Source organism: Alligator mississippiensis, chromosome 15, assembly GCF_030867095.1.
Source record: "Alligator mississippiensis isolate rAllMis1 chromosome 15, rAllMis1, whole genome shotgun sequence".
Taxonomy (NCBI): Eukaryota; Metazoa; Chordata; order Crocodylia; family Alligatoridae; genus Alligator; species Alligator mississippiensis.
The window spans coordinates 32125812-32138392 of NC_081838.1; the positions used below are offsets into that span (position 1 = coordinate 32125812).

The following is a 12581-nucleotide window of genomic DNA, read 5'->3' on the forward strand; positions in this document are numbered from 1 at the left end:
TCAATGAAGTGAAGTGTCTTGTTTTAATAAGATGCAGAAGAGATATAAGAAGATAAAAGTTGGAAAACCTGGCTACAGAAATCACACTGCATTTTATTTATAATAGATTCAAAGCTACAAGAGTGAATTAAGACATTTCCAAATGTTTTTGTTATTAATTCAGATAAAGTTATACAGCTCACAGGGAGTGGTGTGGAGGATGGGGTGGGAATAGGACCTCAAAGGAAATCAAATTTTGCATAATATGTTTTATTTCTCATGCATTTCTTTCCAGCATACATTTCCTAGGTGAGATGAATAAATTTCATATTTACAGGGAAAAAAATAAAAAACAAAAATCCTGAGTTGAGGCTGGGTTAATGTTTTCTTCACTTTTTAAAAGGAATATCATAATATTTTCTTTTATGTAAGGTCTTGTTAGGGAAAAGTGATCTATTAAAATCAAATTATGCATAGGGCAAAAAATGGAAGATCTACATTGTTAGCATGAAATCCGGGGATGTTATTGATAGGAATATTAAAGCTGCTGAGTTTGTTACTCTCCTCCTTACCACTGCCCTTGTTCTATTATAGCCAGGACTTGCACAGTGCCCTGGGAAGGAAGATGCCCAACTGCACCACTGTAACCGAGTTCCTCCTCCTGGGCTTCTCTGACACTCGGGAGCTGCAGATCTTACACTTTGTCATCTTTCTCGCAGCATACCTGGCAGCTCTGGTGGGGAACCTCCTTGTTATCACTGTTGTAACTACGGACCACCACCTCCACAGCCCCATGTACTATTTTTTGGCAAATTTGTCCATCCTTGACCTTGGATCCATCTCCGTCATTGTCCCCAAGTCCATGGCCAATTCTCTCTTAAACACCAGGACAATTTCCTATGCTGGGTGTGTGTCCCAGGTCTTTTACTTGTTCCTTTTTTGTACAGCTGGTTTTGCACTCCTAACTATCATGGCATATGACCGGTACATTGCCATTTGCAAGCCACTGCATTATGAGATAATAATAAACAGGAGAGCTTGCATCCAGATGGCTGCCAGTGCCTGGGTTGTTGGTGCCATCAACTCAGCACTGCACACTGGGAACATCTTTAGTCTACCCTTCTGCCACTCAAATATCATCAACCAGTTCTTCTGTGAAGTGCCCCAGCTACTCAAGCTCTCCTGCTCCGACACATACCGCAGAGAGCTGGCAGCTCTTGGCTTCAGTGTGTTTTTATTTCTAGGCTGTTTTGTTTTCACCATTATGTCATATGTTCAGATCTTCACCGCAGTGTGGAGAATCCCCTCTGAGCAGGGCCGGCAGAAAGCCTTCTCCACCTGCATTCCTCACCTTACTGTGGTCTCCCTGTTTCTTTCCACTGCTGGCATTACCTACTTTAAGCCCATCTCGGACTCCCCGTCCCTTCTGGATCTCCTGGCAGCTGTTCTGTATTCTGTGGTGCCTCCATTGATGAATCCGGTCATCTACAGCATGAGGAACAAGCAGATCCAAGCTGCCCTCAAGCAACTTCTCCACAGGCTGATCCTCCCCAAAACCAATCTGCCCATCTTTGTTTCATGACTTTGCTTTATTTGTGTTTCATTTATAATTATCTCATGAAATCCTTGTTTTCATACTATAGTGTACAACCTATTTACAAAAAATGAAGGTGGTGGGTTAATTCTGTAGCTTTGTAAAGGCAATGACACTTGACTTGGGTCATTTTATGTAAACACTGTTGAAGTAGTAAAATAATGTGTCATGCATCAATTTTACCGTCTGTTCCACCTCAAATAAATGCCACCAATTGCAAGATGATGAATGGAAGACTTTTGTTTACCAGTTGGTGTAATCCATTATTTGGATATAGGCAAATATTCAGATTCTGTGAAGGTGGGATGAACTGCAGACACTTTAGAGGATAGGTACAGAATGAAGGTTCAAATGGATGTGGATAGACTGGGAAGCTGGGTTAGAAACAACAAGACAAAGTCCAAGGAAACAAAAGCAGATGCTGCACCTAGGGGAGAATCATCAAAAGCACAGATACAAATAGGGTTATAAATGGCTGGGTAGTATGATTGTTGAAAAGGATCTGAAGGATCTGTGGGGTCGGGTGGATCACAGACTCAATATGAATCAGAAATTTGATGTAGCTACAGAAACATAAATGCAGTTTTGTGCTGCAGCACCAGGAGTATTAGAGGTTAAACATGGGAGGTGATAGTACCACTTGACATGATGCTTCTTACCCCCTCACATCTTCTCCTTGCAGTCCCGGTGCTGCTTAGCCCCTCTCTCAGGCACAGGGCATCACAAGGCCTGGGATCCCAAGAGCTGTGCAGTTGGGTACTGTCTCCCACTTCAGGACAATTCCCCCCTGTTTCTGAAACTCAGGCCTGACCCTTGTGCCCCCTGCCAGCCCAGAGCTGGCACTGAGGAAACCTGGAGCATCCCTTGGCTGCTGCAGGGTAGGAACAGTCCTGCACACAACTGCTCCCACTGGGAACAGATTTGTTCCTGATGCAGGTGCACATGTATACATGTGCCCAGGTGCACTTTAGTGGGCTGAGAGTGGTTCATGGTAAAAACTGTTTTGCCATATTGTGCTGAGATGCTACTGCACAGTACTGTAACAGAGGCACAGCTTCCTGAGCTGCTAGCTCGGTGGGCGCGCCATGTTTGGTACCCTTTGCATAAAAGCCAGAAAATGCTTGCACCAGGTCCTATGGCTTTTCCAAGCAGGAAAATACACTCTGCACCATGCATGCTTTTTATTGGACCATTTGCAATGTAATCAGAGCTCCCGCTGCAAGCTGAGGGCTCTGATTGGTTGTGCTTGAGCATTAAAGTATCCATAATGTGGGAAAGGAGTAGAGGAGGATCCAATTCCAACTTTGAGAGAGAGGGGAAGAGGCACAGCCCCCCACTCCCTCACTGGAATGTGAATTGAGACTTGCTCTGGAAGTCCACATCAGGACAAGCAAGAGCCTGTATAGCACCATCAGAAGCTAATTTCCTCACCAGGCGTGGAGCTGTGCAGCTTCTGGACACAGGTGTCCCCAGGAGAAGAGGGAAAGGGAATGGCTAGCCTCAGCTGGTAGGCTGTTTGGGAGCTGCCAGGTCAGAACCCTGCAGGCATGGGTGACTGGTGCCACTTTAGTCAGGTGGGGCATGTGCCCCCTCAATAACCAGTCTGTGACTGTGGGGGCTGGAGGTCCCCTCATGGCCAGTCTCACCGATCGAGGTCGGTGGGCCCTGCACAGCCAATCGTGTCAACTGGGAAGCAGCCATGGCACTCCTGGAAATGGGCACAGTGCTCCCAGAAGTGGCTGCGGTGCTGGAGAAGTGGGTTCAGAGCCTCAGAAATGACAGGAGCTGTGTCCACACCATCTAGTAGCAGATCCTAGCAATAACTGTGACTATTTATTACAATGAGAGGAGAGGTTTAATTCTAAAAGGAAACTGTTTTTGTTTTTTTTTTCAATCAAAAGGATATGACCAGGTGACTAATCAGTGCAGGAGGCTGGTGTAAGGGAATAACCCCCTAGGTCAGAATTATTCATTTACAGTTACATAGCTAGATTGTATTCAAATGATTTGTTTTATTATTCTCTATTCATTATATATATATGGATATATTCCTTCTTTTTCATTAATCCATCTCTCTTCCTGTATATAGTTATATATATAATAAAGAAACCCATCTGTTCATTGGGTTTGGAGTAAATGTTTGGGCGGTGAGGGTGAGGGCCACACCCCAGTCAGCAGATCTGCCTGAGGGAGGTCCCAGGGCTACTGGCACCTTAAGGATCTCAAATCTGGCATATCACCTGCCCTAGTGCACCGGTGAAGTTTACTGTAGTATTAGGCTACTGCACAGTAGCATCACATAACAGGTGTTTGCTGGTGCTACTGTGTAGTAACTCTGGTTACTGTGCACTTATTTAATACATAACTTATACACGTACTAAGTAGATATGCAGTAACCAGAGTGCAGTAGTGTCTTGTGTAGATGCACCCACTGGACCCCTTTTTAATGAACAGTAACCTTGAGGTTAACCCAACACTTAAAAAAAAAAAAAAGCCCTGCACTCACTGGGTGCTGCAACAACTGTCGTAGCCTCTGGGGGCTCACTGCAGAGCCCCCCCACACACACACATACACACAGCCTTGGGTAGTGGGAGGCAGTGGGGGATTGCCCCCCTTCCTGGCAGGAGCCAGTGAGTGAGGGGCTTTTTGCTTCTTTTTTTTTAAGGTGTCGGGATGCTGGGGCTGGGCAGGGCAGCCATTGATGGGACTGAGAGAGCAGGCGGGCGATTGTGTCTGTTCAATTTGAAGATTCGGCCAATTTGACAGTGGTCGAATCTCCAAATCAGATTTGGCTGAATCAATTCGGGACAGTGATTTGAATCACTGAATAGAAGCACTGTCCCCAGAACCAGACGAATCCTAATCCGAAGTGAATACTAGCCGCTTCACACAGGCTTACCGCAGATGATACATATCCTGGCCCAGAAGTAGGAAACAATAGATAAATGATGATTAAACTAAAGAATCAAAACATAACTTTTTTGCTCTAAAAGACGTGAATCCAGCAAGGCTTGTTTCTGATTCTGTGCTTCAGAGGTAAGCTGGGCTCTAGGGAATAAGTCCCAGGAGCCCTAAGAAGAGAAATGTGGATAAATCGCCTTCCTGCAGCAGCAGTCCCTCCAAAGCAGTGAAGTTCACTGTGATCTGCAGAGAGAAACTGGTTTGGATCTACTTCTGTCAGGTCAGTCTTGGGGTGGAGAGAGCTCCTACTAAGATATTTTGACTTGTGAAGGTGTGATAGTGGCAGGGAACAGGGAAATTGAATAGATCAGTAGTGGGAAAATAAGCAAAGAATCTGGAGGATCTATCGTAACCTGAGAAAAACTCCACAAAGACTGTTGCAGTAAGTTTTTAATAGCAATTAAATACGGTTAGTTGGCAAGAAGGGCGGTGTGGGGTATTTAAGAACCTGAAAATGACATTGAAGTGGAAAGCTCTTAGCATTTTAATAGCAAGGTATTCAAAATTCTTCAGCTGGTCAAAGGAAAAAAGAAAAGAAAGAAAAGAAAACAGCTCCCTTTAGAAATCTGAACTTGCTACCAAGACCCCACACATTTCAGTGTTTCGGCAACTTGAGGTTTTTTTAATCTAAAGCTCCTGGAGGCTGCACATCTTAAACCAAATTATCCCTCCACTCCCATATTGATAGTTCTTCCTCATAAATTGATGGTTTTGAAGAAAATATATGTATTGTGAGAAAGTATATGTTTAGCAAAAGACATTTTTATAAGAAACATCTTTCTAGGGTTAAATTGTAATCCCCATGGCAGAGATTCAGTATTGCCCAGCAACACCAGTATTACAATCCCACCTCAGTCACTGTATCATGATTTTGTTGCTTTTTCCAGAAAAAAAAAAAATGCTTGGAGGAGGGAGAACTCAGTAAGCCCCACAGTTGATCCCCCTGCAATGTCTTTTACATATCCGAGTGCCCCTCAAATTAGGGTCGGGGGACCCAACAAAGTGTGATGAGCAAATGCATATCAAGAAGCATCTCTTGCCCAAAAGAGCTTCAAGTTCTTGTACCAAAATGACAAAGATCAAAGGCACAATGTGGAGATAACAGAAGGATGGTATTGCTGTATCATGGCATAGAGATGACCGTCCAGATGGGGACAGGGACCATATATATCGGCTAATTGCCACATGGCAGGCACTACTCAGATTCATTTCAAACAAGGTGACACTTAGGATGGTGTCTATGCTTATGCAGTATATACCAGGGAAGGGGAAAGAGGGGTGTTTTAGCAGTTTATTGATCAGCGTCTTAGTGTATTCACAAGTGCTGTGTTCAGTGTGCCTCATCTTGATGTTTCCTCAGCTTCTTGCTTTTCCTGTTGTTGCTATTAAGAATCAAATACAAAATGCCACACTCTGGTCTGCCAACCTGTACAGGGGGTAGACCATGTGCCTGCTGAGGCCCCTTCTAACCCTTTGACTTTATTATTCTAATATAATAAAAGGTTTAGTCTGTCTGTCTGTCTGTCAAGCAGTGCAGTGAAGTGGGGGAGTGAGCAATCGCTCTGCTGGTAGGGAATGGGCAGAAGGGTAGGCGCTCCTGGAGGTTTCTGCACAGGATTCCCCAGCCTGAATCGTCAGTCAGAGAGGTTGTAGGTTGGGATGCACAGGTTGGGGATCCAGACATGAGTTTTTTTCCTGACAGAAAGCAAGATAACAAGTCAGTAAAGAGTTACAAATTTCCTGAAGGGCTTGATGTAGATGGAACGACGGACCCAAGTCTAAGTACAGAATAAATGTTTATATTTCCTCCAGCCTCTGATTTTGACCCTACAGGTCCCAGAGTGGAACATTGTGCCCAGAGACATGTGAAGTGATCTATTTGCAGAGATCAGTGCGGATTTTATGAGTCCCAGCCATCCTGACCTGCCTTCACTAGCCCCCGTATCCTGTCTGCTTGTTTCCATTTTAGGCTTTGATTTTCTGGAGACTCTGAGGACATGTCTACGTGTCACCCTACAGTGATGTAGCAATGCACTACGTCACCATACGGTGTGCTACAGGGACATAACAATCATGTGGGTCTACACAAGATCAGCAGTTATGTCAGTGTAGTGGCATTCTCTCCTGGTATAGTGTGTCACTACGGTGACATAGCGGGAAAATGAAGCCGTGCGCCATGTGCATGGTGCTGTAGAGGCAGCTGCTGCACTGTGCTTTAGTACTTTGAAAAGGAAGAGCTAAAGCATGGCACTGGAGCAACACCGTTGTACGATGACATGTAGACGCACCCTAAAGGAACAGAGCACTGAAGACCTTATTCCTCAGTCTCTTCTACTGCTTTGCCAATCCCAGGATTTATTGTTCTGCAATTAAAGAGAACCAAAGCAATGGAAAAATAACAGGATGGATATAATGACACATATACCCAAGCATGGAGAATTGCAGGGCATAAAAGTTAAGAGAAAAGATACTGGATCACCTATATCAGAGGCACTGTTATGTGTAAAATGCAGGTAGATCTTAAAGGGACTCACAACACCACCTAAGCTATAAAACTGAGCCAGCACACCTGTGTAACTGTTTTCTTAAATGTGACTACATCTCTCACTGATTTGTGAGATGCCTGAATATTTTAATCTGGCTCCCAGGTGCTACATATCCTGGTCCAGAAGCAGATAAAAGCTGATCAAACTAAACAATCAAAATAAAACTTTCTGGCTGGAAAATACATGAATCCAGGATGGCTTATTTCTGATTGAGTGCTTCATAGCTAAACTGGGCTCTAGGGAACAAGTCCCAGAAGCCCTAAGAAGAGAGATGTGGATAAGTCACCTTCCTGCAGCATCAGTCCTTCCAAACCAGTGAAGTTTATTGTGATCTGCAGAGACAAACTGGTTTATATCTACTTCTGTCAGTTCAGTCTTGGAGTGAAGAGAAAGCTCCTACTAAGATATTTTGACTTTGAAAGATTTGGCAGTGGCACGTAAAGGGAGATTAGATAGATCAGTAGCGGGAAAAGAAGCGAGGAGTCCTGGCACTGGAGGATCTGTCACAAGCTGAGAAAAACATCACAAAGAACATCGCTGTAAGTCTGTTATTGCAATTAGCTGTGGTTGGTTGGTAACAGGGGGTGTGTGGTTTATTGAAGCACCCAAAAAAGACACACACCTGGACATCTATCAACATTTTGATAGCAAGGTATTCAAAATGTCTTAGGTGGTCAAAGGAAAGAAAAAAGAAAGAAAAGAAACAGTCCCCTTTAGCAAATCTGAACTTGCTCCCAAGAATCCACATGTTTCAGTGTCTTTGGAACTAGACATTTTCGATCAAAAGCTCCTGGAGAATGCAGATTTAAACCAAATAATTCTCCCACCCCTCCATTTTATTTTTAGTTCTTCTACAGAATGTATGCTTTTGAAGAAATGTACACATTGCAAAACATTGTGTCTTCAAGTGAAGACATTTTTATAAGAAATCTCTTTCTAGGCTTAAATTCTAAGCCCCAAAGCAGAGATTCAGTATTGCCCGGCAACACCAGGATGCCAATCCCACCTATTCATTGCATCCAGACTTTGCTGTTTTCCAGAAAAAAAACACCTGGAGGAGGGATAACTCAGTAAACCCTGCTGCTGATACCTCCCCAAAATGCATTTTAAACATCCGACTGCCTCTCGAATTAGGGTCAGGGGACCCAACAAAGTGTGATGAGCAAATAAATAGTGAGAAGCATCCCTTGCCCAAAGAGCTTAAAGTTCTTGCACCCAAATGGCAAAGATCAATGACACAAAGTGAAGGTAACAGGATGATGGGATTGGCCTATCGTGGACCAGAAATCACCATCCACCTGGCGGGAGCAGACCATATAAAGAAATTATCGTGCCAGGTAGATCTCAGTGTAGATTCATTCCAGACAAGGTGACACTTGGGATGCTGCCCATGTTTATTTTGTAGATAGCAGGGAAGAGGAAAGGAGGATGTGCTAGCACTTTATTGACCAGCATTTTATTGCCATCATAAGTGCTGTGTTCACTGAGCATGCTCTTGCTGTGGCGTTGTTTTTTCCCCCTGTGAATCTTGTTTTTCCTGTTGTTGCTATTAAAAATTGAATATATAATGCAGCCAGCCAAAACTACCATGTGGGTTTTCTACGATGGTTCATAGGCTACTGTCTTAAGGCCTCTGAACATTATTCTGCCCTCCATACTGGGCCTTTCGGTTTGACTATGCGCCTCTGGTCGGCCAACTTGATGAAGGGAGGTAGTTTTACACTGAGATTTGAAATGGAGGGAGGGGGAAGAGGAGAATGAGGGCATGAAGCAATTAAAAGGCAAACCCTCTATATTATGGCAGTCCCAATCAAATAATTATAAAACTTGTTTTTGTCTGTAATATTTATTTTCTTTTCATTGGTTTGTGTTTCTATACATATGCCCACAGATAAGGACTTTTGCGCATCTTTTTTAAAAAGCAAAAAAAAATAAAAAAATAAAAAACAAATCTGAACGATATTACTTTCTACGAAAAAAAAATTTCAGCCCTTTAACCTAGACCCTGTTGACAGTTTGTTCATGAGTTGTTTCTGACACGAGATGCACTCCTGTTATATTTGTTACTTTGATCCTGACCAGTACCCTTGTCTTTCCTTCACAGGCCTTGCACAATGCATTGAAGAGGGAAATGTCCAACCAAACCACCGTGACCGAGTTCCTCCTCCTGCGGTTCTCTGACATCCAGGAGCTGCAGATGTTACACTTCACCACGTTTCTGACAGCATACCTGGCAGCTCTGATAGGAAATCTCCTCGTTATCACCGTTGTAACTCACAACCACAAGCTTCATTCCCCCATGTTCTTTTTCTTGATTAATATGTCTCTCCTGGACCGTGGCTCCATCTCAGGACTGTGCCCAAATCCATGTCTAATTCTGTATTAAATACCAAGTCAATTACCTACTCTGGATGTGTTGCCCAAGTGTTTTTGTCTCATCGCCTTCATGGGAGCAAATTTATCCCTTCTCACAGTTATGGCATATGACCGGTACATTGCCATCTGCAAGCCACTGCATTATGGGGTAGCAATGAACAGGAGAGCTTGCATCTGGATGGCTGCCTGTGCTTGGGCTGCTGGCGTCATATACTCTGCACTGCACACTGGGAACACCTTTAGTCTACCCTTCTGCCACTCAAATATCATCAACCAGTTCTTCTGTGAAGTGCCCCAGCTACTCAAGCTCTCCTGCTCCGACACATACCGTAGAGAGCTGGCAGTTGTTGCCTTTAGTGTGTTTCTAAGTTTAGGCTGTTTTGTTTCCATCGTTGTGTCGTGTGTTCAGATCTTCACTGCAGTGTGGAGAACCCCTTCTGAGCAGGGCTGGCAAAAAGCCTTCTCCACCTGTATGCCTCACCTTATCGTGGTCTCCCTGTTTATCTCCACTTGCACCTTGGTCTATGTGAAACCAACCTCCATCTTCCCATCCTCTCTAGATTTCCTGACAGCTGTTCTGTATTCTGTGGTTACTCCAATGGTAAATCCATTCATCTATAGCATGAGGAAAAAAGAGATCAAATATGCTCTGAGAAAACTGCTCCAAAGGCAGATGCTCTCCAACAACACAATGTCCCTTTTTAGTTCATGCATTTGGTTTACTACTTTGTTTCTTTAGACCTATGATTAAATCATGAAATTAAATTTTCATAATGTAGTGTACATTCTACTTATGAAACATGACAGTTCTCAGCTACATTCAGCAGTGCGATAAAATCTGTGGTTCTCAACTGGAGTCATTTTGTGTTAACGTTGTTGAAGTGCAAGCGAAAAAGTCTGGGGTTGCTTGTGCCACCTCAAATAAATCCTTTTAATTTCAAGAAGATGATGACTTGTGGGATGTAGTTTTTCAAGTGGTATGATGAATGATTTGCATGCCAGAACAGATTGTTGCCTGAGAAAATTTGCAGCTGACACAACCTGGGAAGACTTGCAAACACTCTGGAGGACAAGAGTGGAATATGAACGGTTTTAATAGAACAGATAACTGAGTGAGAGGTAACAGGGTCAAAGCTAGTATGGATAAATTTAAGATGCTAAATCCAGGAAAAAGTAATGAAAAACACAAATACAGAATGGGAGATAAGTGCCAGGGAGCCAGAACTTATGTGAAGACTCCAGGAGTTTTTGGGGATCACAGACTAAACATAAATTGGCAATGTTTGAGCTGTATTAAGAGGTGTAAGACACTTGAGATGACAGTGATATTTCTTAGCGCTGGTCTGGGTTTCACCTTTTAAGAAGGAAAGGACGCAGTTGGAGCAGGTATCCAGATGGGCAAGAAATGTAATAATAAAGTCTTTGAAAGGTAACCTGTATAAGAAAAGTTTGACAGAACTGGGCAAAGTTATTTAGGGCCAGATAAACCTTAGGGTCATTTTCAGTGCTGATTGTATGATAGTGTTCAGGATTATTGCTTCTGCAGTAGACTCACAGGTCTAATGTAAATACAACATGAGTAAGGACTGAAGATTAAGTATGCCCCTAACAGTTGTTTAACCTACACTTAATCTTACCAAGTTAGGTAAAAATTCTATTATAAAAGCCTTAGTCTGTCTGTCCATTAGGCTTTATTCATGCTCTGACTGGCAGTGCATAGTCCAAAGCATTAATTTCCATGCAACAACATGCCTTTGACCTGGTTGAGGAACCTTCAATAGACTGCACAGAAACCTGTGCAAGGACATTGGAAGCCAGGGCTTGGAGGTGAAAGAGTGAGAATGAGAACTAGATTTGGTAGAGGTACTCTAGATTTCTACCTTTGTAAATGACCTCAGCTTTCATAAAAGGATGGCATGGATATATCTGGTTATCATGGAGACAATTATGCTACAAGTTGATAATATTAGTAAGGACAGAGCATACTGCATAAGTTATGATAAAAATGGGAACATCCATGGGTAGATGCAGGATTTCCTAAAGTGGTGTGCAGCATACCAGCCTTCAGACTATGGGGGTGGATAGGGTGAGGCATGGATGTAGCCCTTGAATACAAATCTGGGGGCACATGACCCCTCTGCCCTCCCGGGCTGTGTGTCCCACCTCCCCATGTACCCCACATGAGCCACTCATGGCTCTGTCGTCTCCTCACCCAGGCTGTGCAGGGCTTGCCCCTCCCTCACCAATGTTGGAGGTGTGATCGAAGCCCCAGTGGTAAGGGAGCGAGTGGGGATAGGTCAATTGCTGGGGCCTCAATCTGCACCCCCCCCCCCACACACACAAGCCTCCCACCACTCCCATCCCCACAGACTTACCTGCTGGGAAGGGAGTTGGGGGTGGGAGTGGGGGTGGGAATCATTGATTTCTCTTAAAGTCCAAAAGTGATCTCTGACCTAAAAAGATTGGAGACCAAAGCTGTACATAAGTGGATTGATTAGTGGATCCAGCACAGACTAGAGAATGGCTTCTATGAGGACAAGAGCTGATGGGAAGCTGCAACTAAGTTTCAAAGAGGGACAGGTACCCATACTAATAAGCAAGGAGACCAGAATGAGGTGAGGAAGGAAGGTGAGAAGTTTTTGTGCTGTCCTTGCTCAGATGGGCACTCTGTGGAAGATCTGAATGTATGGTACAATTAGGAAAACAAAATGGGTCTAAAGTTATGCAAACACCAACAGAAATTATTTCAAGCTGTGTAAGGTACAAGTCAGAGCAAGTGAGCTTGATTAGCTGAGGGATTTCACAGAAGAACTGGTTGATGGTATTATCTTGGTGGAAAGATTCACTAAAGGTGTTACCAGTGTGCAGGGCAGCATATAGAAAGCCACAGATCCATATACTGGCTGCCATTTAGATGCAAGCTGTCTTGTTCAAGATTGTCTCATAGTGCAGGGTTTTGCAGATGACAGTGTATCAATCATATGCCACAATAGCGAGGAAAGGGAAGTCAGCTGCAAAGAAGAACAAGAAGAAAAGGACTTGGATGACACATCCAGCATATAACATGGACCTGGTGTTCAGCAGAGAATTGGCTAAGGATTTTGAGGTGGTGACAGAGATAGTT

The 12581-nt window shown here is 43.7% G+C and overlaps 1 protein-coding gene across 1 annotated transcript; it reads left to right on the top strand.

Moving 5' to 3' along the window:
• Positions 1-604: 604 nt before the first annotated feature.
• On the top strand, positions 605-1561 carry LOC106740364 (olfactory receptor 14A16-like). The gene has a single exon (XM_019492733.2). It carries the CDS (start codon positions 605-607, stop codon positions 1559-1561), a length of 957 nt encoding a protein of 318 aa, XP_019348278.2.
• The last annotated feature ends 11020 nt before the right edge of the window (positions 1562-12581 follow it).

Bases quoted from the DNA above. Each gene is read 5' to 3' on its own strand.
- LOC106740364 (XM_019492733.2), top strand. From the start codon at position 605: ATGCCCAACTGCACCACTGTAACCGAGTTCCTCCTCCTGGGCTTCTCT.